Consider the following 19,477-nt stretch of genomic DNA (forward strand, 5'->3'; position numbering starts at 1 on the left):
ACTCTCCACTTTCACTTTCATCAAGAGGTTTTTGAGTTCCTCTTCACTTTCTGCCATAAGGGTGGTGTCATCTGCTTATCTGAGGTGATTGATATTTCTCCGGGCAATCTTGATTCCAGTCTGTGTTTCTTCCAGTCCAGCGTTTCTCATGATGTACTCTGCATAGGAGTTAAATAAGCAGGGTGAAAATATATAGCCTTGACGTACTCCTTTTCCTATTTGGAACCAGTCGGTTGTTCCATGTCCAGTTCTAACTGTTGCTTCCTGACCTGCATACAAATTTCCCAAGAGGCAGATCAGGTGGTCTGGTATTCCCATCTCTTTCAGAATTTTCCACAGTTTATTGTGATCCACACAGTCTCTACAAGATCGCTAAGACTATAGGGGTGATTTGTTACAGCAGCTATATTACTTGTCCTGACATCTTTAGAGCAATTTTTTCCTAGCAGCTACACCTAGTATGATGCGATTTCATTGAGTTCATAAAATTTGAAAATGGGGCTAAATTGAAGGATGATAATGAGATTTAGGATCTAGGCAATTTCTCTCCTCTTTCTTCTTGCTGTGACAATGTTTCTAGACTTAAGACTAATACAATGTATGGATACCAGAAATATTTGTTCTTTTACTTTTCTTTGTTCCCAAAGCTCAGCGAGCTTTACTGTGGTAATCACTGAGAGAAGATGTCCAGAATACCACACAAGATGCAAGGGCCTATTCTATACCGCACAGAATACTGTACAAGGGGCTAGTTGGGTTGAAATTTTGGTAAATGAATCTTCTTGACAGGAGGAAAAATTGTTTGCATCACTTGGCAGATTTAAAGGGTTTCTGATCTACTGTCATTCTACCAGTATATATCAATTTTTATTGGAAAATGGTGACTAATGATGCAATCAGTTACACTAATGTGATCATTTCCATCACTTGTATTTTAAGAATTTCAAAAGAGTCCATTATTCCCATATTAACTGTCTTCATCAAATGCAAATCTCAGGATTTGCACCAGTTTCAGCTGTGCTATACCGTACTAAGTTGCTTCAGTTGTGTCTGACTCTTTGTGACCCCATGGACCACAGCCTGCCAGGCTCCTCCATCCATGGGATTTTCCAGACAAGAATACCGGAGTGGGTTGCCATTTCCTCCTCCACCAGTTTTCAGCACTTATCCCCAATTTTCCGTTGTCACAACCAGGATAAGTCACTTGGGGGCGCACTTTCGTTACCGTCAGCTTTTGAGTAGCCTACAGAATTCCCTCAGCCATTCCTTCCATCAGCTATCTCTCACCAGCAGTTCTCAGATGTTTGTTATTCCCAAACCACCCTATGGTTTGCTCATTGTTCTCACGGAGCATTAATTTTAAGTGAATAGAAAGAGACACAATAAGTACTTAAGTTATAAAAATGGAACATAATATTAATGGTGAAAATAATTGTTTCATGTCTGTGGAAGAGACATGATCTCATTGCTAACCTTTTTCACTTTTATCTCAATAATTCAAGCATTAGGTTCTACAAGCATTATGCTTCTTTCCTGTCTCTTACTGCTACTAAATTAGAGGCTAAAATGACAGTTATGGATGATTGGGAATGTGAGTGCTTGATGGCTCCATCTGATTAATCTGGATACTCAAGTCAAATATTGTTTGTTGTCTAGGCGCTCAGCTGTGTCTGACTCTTTTGCGACCCCATGGACTATAGACCGCCAGGCTCCTCTCTATATGGGATTTCCCAGGCAAGAATACTGGAGTGGATTGCCACTTCTCTAGGGGATCTTCCCTACCCAGGGATAGAACCCGTGTCTCCTGAATTGGCAGGCAGATTCTTAACTGCTGAGCTGCTGGGGAAGCCCATTCAAGTCAAACATGGACCTGAAATTAAAGGAGAGATTTAATAAGTAGTACCTTGAAAACTCTAAGTCCACAATTATATCGAAATGTGGCAGTTTGAGTTTACTTGAGGATAGTGACAAACGAATTCTCAGTCTACCCTGGTCACATTTCATTCTGTCAAGCAATTGTTTCCATTTTATTGCTGCATCTTGATGTGGCTTTTAAGGATACCCAAGATTTCACTGTCTTGTTTTCTCTAATGAGAAATAAAATCATCAAATATTGGAATGAATCAATTTCCTGGTAACTGGAGCATTTTTACTAGCTTGTCTTGTCTTGTCTTAATTCTGCCACCTTATCCTCACCATGGAAGACTGGCAAAAGTTTATTTCTCCTGTGGTGAGTTCAGGCTTGTTAAGAGAATTGAAGATATTGCTGAGATGCACTGTGCATTTGAAATGATAGAAATGGCGTTTATTGAGATTATTAACTTCATGAAGAAGTGTCCCATCCCTGATTTTACAGCTCCTAGGAGCACATTTTTCTCTGCCAGCCAGCATTCCTCAGTGATGAAAAGCAGTGTTGTACATTCACCCCCCATTTCTTGGCAGAATGTGCTCGAAAGGTGGATATTCAATAGGTGCAATCTGATGGTAGTTATAATTTTCACTATTTCCTTAAACACAAAATTGCGATCAGGAGGCTCTGTCACCACAGATTGTTAATTAACCCCTGAAAACCAAGCAGTGCGTGGGTTTGCATTCAGGGACGGTGTTCTGTTCTCATGAGAATCTGGGCCCTTGGCAGAACTGAGCACAGCACATCGCCAGTCTGCATGATGGCTCCAAAAGAAACTTTACATCAGAACATCCCTTCTCCTGTGGTTTGGATTTTCTGTTACAGTATCACTGAGTCATCAAGCACTTCCTCCATGTGCATCCTCCCCTGCAGTGGCTGAAAAGAGAAACGCTGAGGCACACCGTTTGATGAGCATCTTCCACCACTGATACTATGCCATTTCCAGCAGTGGCCTTTTGTAAATTTTTAAATTTGTAATTTTTATTGAAGCATAGTTGATGAACAATATTGTATATGTTAAAGATATACAATATAATGATTCCCAATTTTTAGAGCTAATACTCCATCTACAGTTGATTACAAAATATTGGCTACATTTCCCCATGTTGTACACTATATCCTTTTGTGTATTTTATACCTAATGGTTTGTGCCTCTTACTCCTCTGTCCCTATATTGCCCCTGACCCCTCCCCTGTCCCCACTGGGAACCACTAGTTTGGTCTCCAGTTGCTGCAAGTGGCAGGATTTCCTTCTTTTTTAAAGCTGAACAATATTCCATTGTATATATACACACCACGTCTTTTTCCATTCATCCGTTGACGGACACTTAGGTTCATAGCAGCAGTGTAAGTAATGATGCTATGAACAACGTGGTACATGTGTCTTTCTGAATTAGTGTTTTCATTTTTTTTCAGATATAGATCCAGGAGTGAAATTTCTGGGTCATAATGGTAGTTCAGTTTTTAGTTTTTGTGGAGAAACCTCCATACTGTTTTCTGGCAGTGTTTTTTGATATAGATTTTGACTGGTTATTAACATTGGGTGGCCAGAGTTACCGGCATATAGGAAAAAGATAACCCAGATCCATTTTTTTCCGGGAGGAGTATAATTTGATGTCTCTTGTATTTTCCCAGTGGCAAAATTCATGTTTTATACTGAAAGGTATGACTGTGGTCACTCATCGCCACAGAGCACTCTGCTTTAGGTGCTAATAATACACTTGGGCAAAGCCTCGTTAAACACAACGTACTGGAGCAAATGAATTTTCAGTTAAACTAAATCCAATTTCCAGCCATCATTTCTATTCTTCTTAACTTCATTTTCACCTCTAGCTATTCTTACACAATAATCATCTTGGCAGTCACTTTTCCCACACGGGTAGGTTCTCCTTCTTGCCCTGCACTGAGGCCCATCTCTGTCGTATAGAGCGACGCACTTTGACAAGAGGTAGCTTCTCAGAAAGGACTTCCCAGGGGGCGCTAGTGGTAAAGAATCCACCTGCCAATGCAGGAGATGCAAGACATGCAGGTTCGATCCCTGGGTTGGGAAGTTCCTCTAGAGTAGGAAGTGGCAATCCTCTCCAGTATTCTTGCCAGAAAAATTCTATGAACAGAGGACCCAGCAGGCTACAATTCATGGGATCGCAAAGAGTCAGGTGCGACTGAGCACAGAGCACAGACAGAGCTTCTCAGAACAGCCAGAGAGTATTCACCTTTGCGAGATGATTCCAAACATCTAAATGTGTGACTCTTACCAGCAGGGATCCCTTGAGCATCAAAAGTTCAGGAAAATACCCTCAGATATCAGGACTAGGTATTATACTTTAGACACATACTTCTTTTTAGGCAGAAATGGACATTTGCATTCTAGGTCATATATATTTTTTATATGATAAATAGAAAGTATAACCTCTGATTTTTTTTCTACAAAACAATCTGCTTATATAAAGCATGAAGACATAAAGGTTTGTGAAGGAGGGTTTTCAGTCTTTTCCTTAAGGACCTTACACCCATTACCAGAAGTTCCTGAATATGTGTTTAAGACTTGATTCATTCAGAGGATGTTCTCTAAGACAACTGCTGAGCTCACATATAAAGTGAAAAAGAGTTGGCCACAGTTGTTCAATAAATACACACAAGGCTGGAAGAGTCAGTACAAAAATATGACTTGGCCCCTGCACGCAAAGATTTTATTAAATACCAGAACTCTAATACGGGGTTTTCCTTTTTATTCCTTTAACTGAATGATTTTCCTTACCATTTATTCAACAAATATTTTTTACCATCTCCAAAGTGCCTGATTGATAGGCTTCTAGTATTGAACACAGTTGACAAAATTGCCTACATACACACACACACACAGACACACACACACACATATATGGTATGCTTATAGAACTCCCAATTTAACGGAGAGACAGACCCAGAAACTGAATTACCCTAGTGAGCAAAGTGGGATAGTAAACCTAAGATCATTTTCTAGTATGAAGGAAAGAGTGCACAGTTCTGGGTGGAGGAGAGGGTAAACGGGAAAGCTTCCTGATAGAAGACACGCCTAAGTTGAATCTTAAGAATAAGCAGGGCTTGGCCAGAAAACAGTGGAGGAGAAAGTAGAAAGTATTTCAGCATGAAGACATGACGGTCATGCCGATGAAAACCAGCTGGTGTGTGGTGTGTTGCTGGTGCAGCTGGTGCTGCTGGAACCTGGAGGCTCAGATAGGGAGGGAGGCCTCGGTCTTCACACAGCTGAGGTTGGGGAAGGAGAAAAGATTTACGGCAGGGGAGTCACAAGCTCAGTGTTTTGAGCACCTACTCTGTGCCCTAATAGTGTGATGAGCTGCTGAAGCTACAAAAGTATGTAAGGCCCCGTAGGCCTGTGATCTGAAGCTGCTTGCTTCTGCACTACCCATTTTTTCCAGCACTTTCTTGTTCTACTCAAGACCTGCTCAGCCTTGACCCACACCCAGCACAGCTTTCCTCTCCACACAGTGCTGGTTGGAGGGTCAGCGTCCAGTCCTCGTCCTGTAGGCCAGATCTAGATCCAGGACGGAGGATGGGGAAGTTACTCCCAAATTCCTTGGCAAGATTAATACGTTAGGTCTCATTTGAGAAGCATTGTATTGTCTCCTACCGTGTCATCCTGTACTTCACAGCTTCAGGAAACGGTGACTACCAAAGACCTCCATACCATTGCAAACAAGTCCGCCTCCATGGGGAAACTTTGAACCAAACCCATTCTTCAGAAACAGATGTACCTCTTCCAAGAACTTTTTCCCCTTGGGTCCGTGGACCCCTTGAAATGGGAGCTCCATCAATCTGTTTGTAAAATTCAAAATTTTACAAAGAGAATGTGCTTATCTGTTAAGAACACACACTAAACTTTCTATATTTAACAAAAAAACCCAAAGTTAATTTTACAAAATGGTCATTTTCATCCAACAAGTATTCCATAGGGCTTTTCATTGAATTTACATCTCTCTTATGTACCCACTCCTATCCACACCCTGTAATTTTTTTTTTTTTTTTGGTCTTTATATTCCATCTTTTTTTTTTTTTTTAACAAAAGCATGTACTACTACTAAGCCTTTATAAACTCCCTGTTCCTCTCTCAAAACCCTATTTCTCTCACTGCCTTCTTTTAACTAAGCAGTAAAACGTAAAACCCATCTCTTTCTCTTAGCACCATGGTTTATATCCTGATTATCTTCCTGTCTTGGTCCAAAAGCATATTTTTATAGAGCTGCAGTTAAAAAATTAACTCTTTGTATTTATTCTTTACCAAATTACTAATCTTCAGTAGAACGTTAGTAGAATAATGTAATCTCTAAGCTAAAATATTACTATTGTACTGTAGGCTCTGGAGGCTAAAATATCACAATTTATGATTTCTTTAGTGTTGAATATTTAGGTTGTTTTCAGCTGTTCACTATTACACATGAGGCTGCCAATGCACCTTTAGGTATAGAATCTTTCTCTTCTGATGAACTATGGAATGCCCTTTTCTTAAGTTCACAAGAGCAGAATTATTGCTGTCAAGGTATAAATACCTTTATGGTCTTTGATTCGGGGTTGGCATACTGCAAGCAAAACGTATTAGTGTGACTGGTACAGTTTTGACCCTATGAGAACGGTAAATGATGGCATGGCTGTGGCACTGGCAGACTGCCCTCCCAGCATTTACTCTGCAGGAAGTTCAGGTCACTGTTTTGAGCGTGACCTTCCATTCTCAGTCAGCTTCGGTTCTTGTATCTCGGTGGTGCATAACAGCAGCTTCCAATGTAGAAGGTCACGTGACAAGGAACTAACCTCAAAGACTGATTAAAATGTTACAGTAGAATATACCAGTGCCCTTTGCAGTTCATGACATTTGCATCATTTAACCTTCTAAAAGACAAATTTATTTTAAAAAGGCATTTGCAAGCAAAATAATATTTTATTGAAAATTCAGAAGTTACAGTACTTTTAAAGACTTTTTTTCATATGATAAAGAAAAATAAGTTAAAAGAAATATAATTGACTCAAGTGCACTGATACGTAGTTTTCACTCAAAGAAACAACATCATTTCGAGAAACAAAACTCCACAGCTTAATTTATTCATGGTACAAGCGTGTGTTTTCCTATTTGTTATCAAGAAAACTCTAAAGGAATCATTTTCAGGGTGATCTTTCAACACACATCTGTCTGGATCCAATTTAAATGGGAAATTATATTAGTATATAACACAGAGTACTGGAATGTATATATGTGGATACATCAGGGCTAGGTAACCCTGACATATAATTTTAAGAATGAGAGTGATTTGTCATTTCATTTTATCATAGGGCAATAAATAACATTTCTAAAGCATGTTTTCTTATCTCCTAGGTCAGAACCAACAACTTTGAGAATGGAGTTTAGCCTAGTGAGCACCAGTGGCATGAATAAGATTATGGGTAACCATACTGCCAAATTGTTAGTTATTTCAGTCAGCCGTTTAATGTTAGAAGTATGTTGTTATACCTTTTAGATCAAAGTCTCTCAAATTGTTTTATGAAGGGGAGCTAACTGAGGCAAAAAGATAAAAATACTCATTTAAAAAAGACTCATTTTATAGCATTGCCTTTGTTTTTACCAAGTTATTTTCTCAACAGAAAATATTCACTGAGCCACTGGTATCAGTTAAATAATTTTATTTATTACTTCTATTAGCTCTGTTATGTATCTTCTCCCTTGCACATGAAGAAATGAGGGGATACATATTATCAGTAAACAAATGCACTTCTCAGCTGCTGTTCTGACCTCTCTGGCATGTCAGCCCCAGAGGAGATGTCACAGGTAAGCTGGAGTAAATAAAGCATGCCCACAGCTGGACATGTCACTGATATAGAATTTCAATTAATATCCCAATTAATATCTGTATAGCACTTTACAGTTAGCTTTTCCACAACTACTACAAAAATACTGAATGAAATTAGGCCACGTCAGGACGTTTACAACATGCATCATTTTATGCATATTGCATAAAACACTTACAAAATGTTAAGTGCATCATACAGACAAGAGGCAGAAATCATTTCAACAGAGGAGAATCCAGAGGGCAGGATTAAAACATAATGTGGCATTTGCTAACATAGTATGTTTTTCATTTGGTAAGACTATACAAACTGGTCTTTAAGAAAAACTAGGTCTTATTTCTTCACTTGTGGAGAAACCATACCATTCAGGGAAAAGCAGATCCTTTGATAAAATAGAAAGGTCTGAGAGTCAGTGTTTTGATAAGCGGACTCTGAAACTGGAGAAACCCTTTTGGCTGGAAAGGAACAGAGGTGACTGGCTTATCTCTGAGGTTTTCAGGGGTGAATAATGTTTTCCTTTACCTTCCCCCTTCCAGTAGTAAAGTTCATAGGACACCTGGCTGGCTTTCCAAAGGTGTTTTACTGTGGTGGCAGATGAAATGCTGAAGTCATTTTAGCCAGAATGCAATGGACCAAAGATACTGGATAAAAAACTGGACAGGTGCGATCACTCTCATTTTTTCAGGTCCCCAAATAAAATCAATAGCTGGTTTGATCAAAGTATCTTCTCTAATAACATTCAGAAAATGTTATGACTCATTAAAAATAATTTTCAAAGGAAAAATACTGCTTGATTTTTTTTGCAAATAAAATAAATCATCAAAATCCTTAGAGTGCATTTGCATCTACATAGTGTTTCTTGTTAAGAACTAGAACTGTTCTCCACCTCTTCCTTTCTGCATTTCAACCTGACTCTGAAAATATACTCAACATTTGTTTACAATAAATTAAAATTTATATATTGCTATGATTAACCATTTGATATTTCACTAAAGTTGATACATTTCATAAAGAAAATAAACAAAGGCAAAACTACAAAAATAAAATTTCACACAGACTAGAAATATTATCTGAGACAGCTGACAAAAACTCTAATAGTGCTTTGTATCAAATAATAGTTTTCAAGTCACTTTATACCAAGCTACATATCTTTAAAAAAATACCTAATTTACTCTTATATTCAAGGTTATATAACATTAGCTTCAATGGCAATTACTTTTCCTAAAATTTCTTCCACATTTTCCCAACATGACTAAAGGTTCAACACAACAGATTTGACATAAAAGTGTCATAAATAATTATTGGTGATTCTTGACGCAAATGTTTTTTTTTAAGTTTAATGCTGATGAATTTGTACCGAAACAAAGCTTCTGATATACCTTTAGGATTATGCTCAAGTCTATGATGTAAGCAAAAAATACTTGAACGGACATTTACATACAAAAATAGAGACTATATACACTGCAGTGATCTTGGTGATATCTTTCACCAACCTGACTAAAAAATTCAATGAGTTTTAAATTATGATTTAAAAAAAAATTAAGATTCTCAATTTTAAATTTAACCATTTTCATCTTTCATGCCTACTGAGATTCTTTGTTTTGGTTAATAACTGGACTTGAAAAATATGGAGGAATAGAATAGAATGCATTTCTCTGGAAGAAGCCTGGAGCTCTCAGTATTTAACAGTTTATTATTATCTCAATTTTCCCTTGGCTTGAATCTTTCTCTTATTTGCCCATGCGGAGCAATAGAAGGCTCTGATGAGGAAGGCCATAAGGCCAGAAAGAGGGCACAGGTCCTGTATCATGCCAGGTGCCTACTTTTTTGTCATTAGGAAAGATGGCACCTACAAACCTGCTGCTGCTGCTAAGTCACTTCAGTCGTGCCTGACTCTGTGCGACCCCATAGATGGCAGCCCACCAGGCTCCCCCGTCCCTGGGATTCTCCAGGCAAGAGTACTGGAGTGGGCTGCCATTGCCTTCTCCATCTACAAACCTAGAAAGGAAGAAACAGTAAGGACAGCTAAAGCCACACACAGGACAGCTGGGCACTGTCCACCTGCCAGAAGCTGAACCAGCAAGGTGTTTCTACTGGTTCATTAAAGCGCTGCTTCTGCCCCACGGCTGTGCTGCAGGCTTTTCAGAGCTCCCTGACTGTCTTCTCAGGTCACATGCACTTGGCAAACATCATATTAAACCGACTTAACACTAAAGTTGAACTGATCATAATTTATTCTTTTTCTAGGATGTGACATGAAAGATAAAAAATCCTGGACCAGGAATCCAAAGATCATGTTCTCTTGATCTCAAGCTGAGTGGTCTCAATCAAGTTAACTTTAACCATCCTGGGTATCTATTTCCACATGTAAAAAAAAACAAAAAACAAGGGAATTTGTATTCCACAACTTTTAAAGTCTCTTTCAAATCTGGTTGAAACAGTAAGTCAGACTCTTGCACAGGTCCTTTTGATTGGGGGATTTTCTGATGCTTACATCATGGCTAACGAAGGTTTTTCTAAACTTCCAAAGGGTAAATGTAAGTATCTGGCTCTCTAATAAAAACACAACTGAGATATTTCTATACTAACATGAAGGATACTTTGAAATTCATTAGGGTGGTCAGATTTCAGCTACCTATACCTTCTTCTTTAATTCTTTTAATGCTGAAACCCTGTTCTCTCCTCAACCAGGTGACAAAATAGCATGGAGGTAAAAGACAGAATCTCGGTTGAATCATCTCTGACTCAAAGACAAGTAATAGAGTATTTCTTTAATTATTTAACATTTTAATCTTTTCAATTTTCAAAACTAAAATTTTTGAAATTGCTGCTAATACTTAAAACCAAGAAATATGTTGTAGCTTATCAGTACTGCCAACGTGTCCTAGTGGTTCTTAAATCATTTTGAAACCGGAGACTCATCTCTCTGCTCCTACTATTTCAAACCCGATGTAAAGCATGTGGAATTCAAATTAAAAGAGGGGCCGTGTGGAGTGCTAGTGATAGCTCTGGGAGTAGGATAAATAATTTCTTCAACAGTTACATATGTCCCTAATAAGAAACCAACAACCCCAGTGAACACGATGGAAACGTTCTTCAGGACCATCCATATACTGTAGTGCTCCTTAGAGAACGTGAGAATTTCAACCAGGGGCGGCAGGATCAGGGCCAGCGTGCTGCTGCTCACAGCTCCGACGAACGCGATCACAATGTCTAAACGAGGAATGAGGATTGCGCCGGCACCTAGAAAATTGAAAATACAAATTTTCCTTATGTAAATATCTAATACCTATGTAAACACTAACTGCAGATACTTTCAACACATTAAAATTAACTGATGCAAGTAGGCACTATGAGACTATTGCTTGCGGAAGCATCTGTCACGTTTTGTTCTGAGCTAAAAATGAAAATAAAGAAAGAAACCAAAACACTGAGTGATGTTTCTCAGAGTTTGACTTATCAATAGGGCTTCTTACATAAACAACTTTTAATTTTTGCTATGAGGTTTTGGGTAAAGAATGCATATTCTGCCATTAAGCTCATTCTATAAAACACAAAATCTGGGCTGGTATGGTATAAACAAATGGTTAAATCAAAGAGAAGAGATAACTATTTCTTACATTAGAATTCCAATTAACCAAAATAGAAGAAACCATGGAAACAGAAAATCATTATTAAGTAAACACTACAGTAATAACTGTTGCAAGAAAAGTCAATGAAGGATCCTAAAATTAATGGGAAAAAGGCTCAGACAACAAAGAATTTTCCTGCAATGCAGGAGACCTGGGTTGGATCCCTGGGTCAGAAAATCCCCTGGAGAAGGAAATGGCAACTCACTCCAGTATTCTTGCCTGGAATATCCAATGGATGGAGGAGCCTGGCAGGCTACAGTCCATGGAGTTGCAAAGAGTTGGACACAACTGAGCGACTAACACTTTACACTTTTTTTTTTTTTAAACACCAACTGTATAACAACAGGAAATACCCCTATTAAAAACTCATTAATTATAAAGGGAAAAAAAGAGCACCTTTACTGTGAAGACACCTGACAGACACCACCTTAACCAAGTGATCAAAGTTAACATCAGCAGTCATAAGCCATGATATGATGTACTGAGCAGTGCAAAGCATCACCTGTGGATTCTTGTTGAAGATGCTTAACTTCAACCTAATCATAAGAAAGCATCACACAAGTCTACACTGAAGGAAATTCTACAGCATTACTGACACTTCAAAGATGTCAAGGTTAAATGAAGACCAAAAAAGATAACTGTCAAGACTGGCGGAGTCTAGCAGACTTGACAACTAAATTCAAGCGGGACCTTGAATTGGCTCCTGGATCAGAAAAAGGGAAAACCGGTGAAAGCAAAATGACGTCTGCAGATGAGTCAGCAGCATTTTATCGATGTTAATTTCCTGGCTTTAACAGTTGTGGTATGTAAGCTGCTCACATTAGAGGAAACAGAGTAAAGGGTTTATGGTAATTCTACTTTCTTGTACAGCTTTTCTAAGCTATTTAAAAATGAAAAGATAAAAAAATTATGCAGCATTATTGTCAGCAGGATTTTATGCCAAGCTATGGACAAGTTTTCTGCACGTTTTGATCCAGCACTTTTTTGATCTTATCTTACCAAAAGGTATCAACAGAAGGTTTGCAAAAATCGAGACATATTCTTTCTCTGAATTGTCCTTAAATCATTGAATGATTTGTGAAGGGTCGGAGCTGCCACCAGAAATAGTAGCTAAGTTTGCTGGCATGCAAGCTGTGACAACTCTATCACCGCCGCCACCAAAGATGGCTATGTAACCACAGTTCAGCTGCGAGGACTCTAATTACGTATGTGTCGGTGTTCCTTTCCTTGTCTTCAAAAGCTATCAGTTTTCTCACTATTCTTTGTCATCCTTCTATTTCCAAGGTTACTTTCCTTTGCTTTTCTTTTTCCTGCATGTTTGTCTCTTACTGAACTTTCTGTGGGGGGGGTGTGTGTGTGTGTAATTTAACTCATGCTCTTTGTAATTAAGTTTCGGGATTCTGGTCTACTGGTTTCTTTACTTCTTAACTGTTAGTTTATGGTTTCTCCCTCCCCGTATTCTCTTTGTGGCTCTCGATATTTTTCCAGGAGGATGTGGCATTAATTTGGAACCACCACATTTCTTAGAACCACACACTTTTTATTTACATTATTATGAAAGCTAAAATCCTAAAAAAGTTATTTTGAAATCATAAACATAGCTGCACTTCTACAAGACTGAAGGACAATAAATCTTCCTAAGTAAAATAATGTGAAGTTGGAACTCTAAACTAGAAATACTTTATAAAGTGAATCCTTGTTTAATGGATGTGTGCTATACCATTTAACATTTCTCTCAAAGGAAGTATAAAGCATGACTCTCAATCACAACAGAACATTTCAGAACCCATTGGCTTTTATCCATTTTGTGAAAAAATACTTATAGTAGATGGCAGTATTTAAAAGGACAACCAGACCAACACAACTACCACCTTGTCATCTAAAGAGCCTTTCATTTTGGAGTCTATTTTTTGTTACTAATGTTTTCCAATAGGCCAAGTTGTTATGAGTAAAAGTATTTTGGAAAAGCATCTGAAGAAACACTATAGTATTTTAGAATTTATTTATTCAGACTAAAATTTCATTTACCAAATGCTTTTAAATCATGAAATTTATCAATTAGATAAAGTCATTCTTTAAATGTTATATAACCAATATATATTTGCTAATGAAAATGGCTTAAAATGTTATTTGATAATGTTAGTAGAGAAGAAAGTGAAATATATATACTTTAGGCAAATCTGACATAGAAGAACTCAAAAATCACAAAAATAGTAAGTCAAAGGATAACTTGGATAAGGATAATTTATTCATTACAAATATTCACTACAGGATTACTATAAATATGCTGCCCTTTGTCATTTACAGACAGTTATTATGAATATATCTAGTAAGTACTAATTAATCTTATTCAGCATTTCCAAAAACTATATTATAGAGGAAAAGAATGTATCCTTAAGGTACAAAGTTGTCTCTGACGTGGAAAAAAAAGCAATGGCAAAAAAGGTCCATTTTCTTGCATCTTAATGGTAAAAGCAGATATATCAGAGAAAAAAATAAAATGCTTGCTACTATAGCATCAACAACACTCTAGCTCATAAATCTGTTTTAAAACTTATTTATTTTTAGTTTTGGTTGCACTGGGTCTTCAGTGCTGCACGCAGGCTTTCTCTAGTTGCAGCACACAAATTTAAATTGCACAAACAGTGAATGATCCTCTCCATATACCTACTGACTCTAAGATAGAATACTAGGGCACAGCGTGGTACTTATTTTCAGCTATTGTGACAACAAACTTAAATGGTTCTGGTACTTCTTCTTAGTATTCTACAAACTACCAAAGATTTATGCTTTATGTAGTCACAGTTTACTAAAAGAAGAAAGCATACTCTCAAATCCAAGGGCTTTTCAAATTAAAAACAGTAAAAGGATCAATGAATTGGACAATAACAGAAATAAGCAGTATTTAACATATTCTGTAGGTTCAATTCAAACAGGGGATCAAAATACTGGTTTGAAATCAAAATTTAGCAGCTTTTTCTACAGGTTTGCCTTTAAAATAAAAGGCATTTATTGCAGTCCATGGTGGCCTCTGGCCAGTTGCTAGTCACTCTTCTCTCTTACCTGTGTAATGCCTACCTAGCAGGTAAGGGTCTACAGGGAACACGCAGGAAGAGCCTGACCCATCCTTTCAAGCTTTTGATTCCATGAAGAAGATGCTGTGAAAGGGCAATTCCATACTAAATGGAGACCGAGACATAACATACAACCCAAGCTGATGAGCCCCACAGTCTGCAGATCTGCCCTGCAGACGTGGCCGAGCACCTGGAAAGGACTGTGGGGCCTGAAAGGCGCACACCCAGCGGGACCTCCACTCCCCCTGCTGGCGCTGCACAGCCCGCTCCTCAGACAGGACAAGGTCCCGCCAGCTCTCGACACACCCGTCAGTAGAGTCCTGCCCAGGACATTTTCAGGTGCTTTGGATAACGGATACAAAACAGGTCTGTCATGAACATCGGTTGACTTTAACTTGAAGGACCTGCCAAAGATTTAAATGCAGGTCAGTGTCCAACCATGTGTCTCAATGAAGTAGAAGGGCATATGACATGGTCTGTGTTCTCTGTGTCCAAAGCATGCTATAAATATAGCCCTCACATATGGTTAAACAGGCTTCTCTATTTTTAACTAAAAGAAAGCAGCAACAAAGAACAGGCTGCAACTCTTGGTGCTATGTACTCAGCCCTTGAGAAAAAGCCCTGGCTTGTGGGAATAAACTCCTGGAGGCAGAGGTGCAGTCTGGTCTGGACCGCAGCAGACAGGGAGCTTAACATAACAGCAGCCAATGTGCAGAAGTGGGTGAAGTTATTAAAATTCAGTAGCTAACCTTAAAAGGAGACATGCATTCAGAATAGAACTGCCTTACATCTCCTGATAAAAGGACTTTGCCTGAAATATGTCTTTTTATTTAGTACAGCTGTCAAAATGTCAATAAAAGTAATGTGTAAAGAATATTCTAAAACATTGTAAAATAATTTTTCCACCTGGGTGTTTCATTAGACAATGGGGTATGGGTTTACTGACTTCATTCCTCAATGTGATTTCCCTTATTAGTTGACATATTTCATTTAAATAATTGCTTCGAAAAGTATGTCTTATCTTCTTTATCTACTTTGCCCAGCTTTGCTGTTTCCTTGAACAAAATATAAAACACCCAATTCTTTAAATCTAGGCATAAGCTGCACCCCAAGGTGCTCAATGCAATTTACAGAGTTACCCAGAATTTCTAGTTCTACCATTCTCTAACCTCCAATGGGCCAAGATAGTTACTCAAATCTTCTCGAGAATTTCCAAAGCTGCTTACCCCCAGTCACCAGTCATCTCGTCCTTGGTATCATCCTAGGCAATCCCATCAGATAGGTCAGTGGGGCAATCATCTTTCTTTTTGCAATTATAATAAAAGTGGTGATAATAATGATAGTATTAACAGCAACTTCTAACCACTTTGTTCATATTTTTAAATGTCTCAAAGATGGTTTGTAACTTAAGACCCAGCAAGGAAGTGGGAGGCCTGAGTTTTGAACCGTCACGTCACTGAGAGTGCTACACCAAATGAAAGGCCCCTCTCCACAAGTCTGCATGATTAATTCTACCTTGTGGGGCATTTTATAATATGCAACTATAATAAGAGATTATACACACTCCTTCCAATAGTAAGTAAAATAAGCCACTAAAACTGTTAAAGACCAAAACAGAACAAAACCCATTTGTATAGGGAGTCATGGAGAGCTGAACTGTTAAATACACAAAAGTTAGCAGATATAAAAAACCTCAGGAAAACTAGAAAGCCAAAGCAAAATGTTATCAACAATATAAAGAGTCGCTTATGCATCTGATTTAAATATATATTTCAATCATGAGTGATATTATTTTGAAAATAATTTGGTTACTTGTTTTACATGTGATAGGATCTGATTTATGATTTTCTTCTATATCAGTAGAATAACAGAATTTTAAACCAAAATGTATCTAGTTAGGTGAACAAAATTATTTCAAAAATATAAAAAATATACTTTAAGTAGCTTCATTAGAAGAAATTCAACAATAAAAATCATTATGATATAAGTATGCAGTGATACTTACAAGTAATAGTAACCAAGAAGGACCTTATTGCAAATTCATAGATTTGCTTCCATTTAGCATGAAATCTGGATGTGATCACAGGGATAATTATCTCTGCTGGAACATAGAACTGAATTGAATATGTCACAAAGATGCCGAAGGAATACAGAATTTTCACTGATTGATATAACCTGTTAAAAAATTTTCAAAATTTAGTCATTCTTTCATTTCCAGCTTTACTGACATTTAACTAACCAATGAAATTATAAGACATTTAAAATCTACAACATGATGATTTGATACACATTGTGAAAGAGTTCCCACAAACAGAATTAATTAACAAACACATCCATCACCTCATGTATTTGCCTATTTTTTTATGTTTTGGTGGGAACACCGATTCTACTCTCAGCACATTTCAATCATACAATACAGTAATATCAACCACTGCTGCTTCAGTGGTTCACTACTAAGTCGCTTCAGTCGTGTCTGACTCTGTGCGACCCCATAGACGGCAGCCCACCAGGCTCCCCTGTCCCTGGGATTCTCCAGGCAAGAACACTGGAGTGGGTTGCCATTTCCTTCTCCAATGCATGAAAGTGAAAAGGGAAAGTGAAGTCGCTCAGTCGGGCCGACTCTTAGCGATCCCATGGACTGCAGCCTACCAGGTTCCTCCGTCCATGGGATTTTCCAGGCAAGAGTACTGGACTGGGGTGCCATTGCCTTCTCCAATATCAACCACAGTCACCACATTATACATTAGATACTCAGACCTTATTCATCTTTTAACCAAAAGCTTGTATTGTTTTACCAAACTCTTCTCTTTTCCCCCATCTACCAGCCCCTAGCAAACATCAATCTATTCTCTGTTTATCTAAGTCATAATAAAAATAAAAGAAATAAAATGGATATAACCAAAATAAAAAGAAAGTTAGATTCATATTAAGACAACGTGCATGAGCAAAAACAAGACAACATGCATGAACCCAGCAGGCACTATGCTGAGTGAACACGCCAGGGAGAAAAAGACAAACACTGCATGATATCACGAATACGTCAAGATTACAAACAGTTTTCCTAAACAGCTGGCAAACAAGAAGGAATTCGATTAAGCCTCCTTCTATAATGTATCCATCCTAGGAGTGAATGAGGAAGAAGAAAGCTGAGTGGAAACAGATTTGAAAACACTACAAACAGCAAAATTAAGGAAAGAAGGAAGACCTTAGGGCTAGGAACAGTACAAACTTACTATTAAAAAGACCTCAAGATATATTTCTCACCTTGATGTTTTAAAGTTTAAACATAAATGGTCAAGCTGTTGAAATGTACAAAATAACCAAAAGACTCCTGCTTCATATGCTTTGATACATAATTTTGGAGAATTGAATATTCTTATCAGTTTATTAGTACAGTCCTTTTTTCTAATTATCTTTTAACTTACATGTTTTAAAAATATAATTAACAATATATCTAAAACTATATCATTAAGCAGATAGGTAGAATAACTTTTCTATTGGTATAAAACAAATTATATAAGTTAAGAATCTGGTTATTATTAATACCACTCAGTAATATTAATTATATGTAATTACTATCATTGGCTATTACCCAGAGTAAAAATGGGAAATAAAATGGTCAGTATCTTTTTAGAAGCTGGTATATTTGTTAAGGATCCATCAAAGAGTAATACAGAAATCAGTGTTAAAGAGAAGCATTACAGTCTTTTAAAATTAACTATTCTGTTTTTATTTTTGTTTCAAGAACCCCCTAATTTCTATGTTTCGTATCTATAATTTCAAGCACTCTGTTTTTCTATACTCAACTTTCCTACATGTTTATCAACCTTTGTTCTCATTTTGGTTTTAAGCATGTATCTGTGGTAATTGTCCATATGTACTAATCTTGGCCATATATACTAATAGTTTCAGAAATTTAATACTATTTACTATGATGAAAAAAGAAGATAGACAGAGGAAAGGAAAGGCAGAGGTCATTTCAGCCAGGATTCCTAGGTATAGGCAACTTTCATATTGGAAGAGTATCATTAAGAATTTCTGAGGGCGAGAATGGAAGAAATAGTTCAGAATATACAAATCTTCTTTATCCTGTTTCCTTATATTTCTCTACATCTTTATTTACTGTGCCTCTTGGTGATTCCATTCTTGCCTAAACATTTTCATCTTAGGTAACAAATTCCTCAGAAGTCAACTCTCAGATTTCCTGGTAGGATCAATTAAGACAGCTTGATTATCTGACACTATTTGTCAGCTATATTTCCCAGAATATTCAGCCTCCTAGTTCCTGTATGCTACAAACAGGAACTCAGACTTAAGATGTTTTTCTGTTTTGTGGGGAATGTGAAGTCCCAGTTCACTTATCTAAATAAATTAAAATATCTACCCCACGTCTTCCCTGTTCTTACATGCTTCTCTCCTGTTTGAATTTTCCAATCCAATGTGTGCTTCAAAAGGATTCCATGTGTGAGACGGAAGACGTCACTTTCCTGCTTCTCAAGGTCTGTTTATCTGAAAACTTAATATACCCTTGATATCTCTTAGGAGAAGAATGTCTGCTATTTGGGTTACTCAAGTGGAAATCCTAGAAAAACATTGCCGAAACATCATTCAATTAAGACTAGCAGTTACAAGGGAAATGCTTTTATACCTAGAATTACTATTTAATGAATATTTACTAAGTGCTGAGTAATGTGCTATTTTATGGAGATGCATCACAAACCCAGAGATGCAGGGTTTCTGCCTCAAGGTGCTCATTTCTAGCTCAGAACTGTGAATTTACTTGATTGTTTAGTCGTTCAGTCATGTCTGACTCTGTGAGGCTCCATGGACTGTAGCCTGCCAGGCTCCAAGAACACTCGAGTCTGTTACCATTTCCTCCTCCAAGGGATCTTCCCGACCCAAGGTTTGAACCTGTGTCTCCTGTGTCTTCTGCATTGCAGGAGGTCCTTTAACCCCTGAGCCCTCGGGGAAGCCCAATTTATTTTATTATAATCTTTAAAATATACCCTTTACTTCAAAAGCTAAATG

General features: G+C 37.6%; 1 protein-coding gene across 2 annotated transcripts in view; it reads right to left on the reverse strand.

Annotated features, from left to right (window-relative positions):
- Positions 1 to 6,821: 6,821 nt before the first annotated feature.
- The window catches only part of SLC36A4 (solute carrier family 36 (proton/amino acid symporter), member 4), a 36,523-nt gene continuing 23,867 nt past the window's right edge, over positions 6,822 to 19,477 (reverse strand). For both annotated transcript variants that reach the window (XM_010855163.1, XM_010855164.1), the window contains 2 exons: positions 16,455 to 16,624; positions 6,822 to 10,986 (listed from right to left, as the gene is read on the reverse strand). In XM_010855163.1, coding sequence (XP_010853465.1) covers positions 10,679 to 10,986; positions 16,455 to 16,624 — 478 coding nt within the window. In that variant the 3' untranslated portion in view covers positions 6,822 to 10,678. The remainder of the gene's footprint in view (positions 10,987 to 16,454; positions 16,625 to 19,477) is intronic.

The sequence above is a fragment of the Bison bison genome, unplaced genomic scaffold, assembly GCF_000754665.1.
Source record: "Bison bison bison isolate TAMUID 2011002044 unplaced genomic scaffold, Bison_UMD1.0 scf7180017864356, whole genome shotgun sequence".
Taxonomy (NCBI): Eukaryota; Metazoa; Chordata; class Mammalia; order Artiodactyla; family Bovidae; genus Bison; species Bison bison.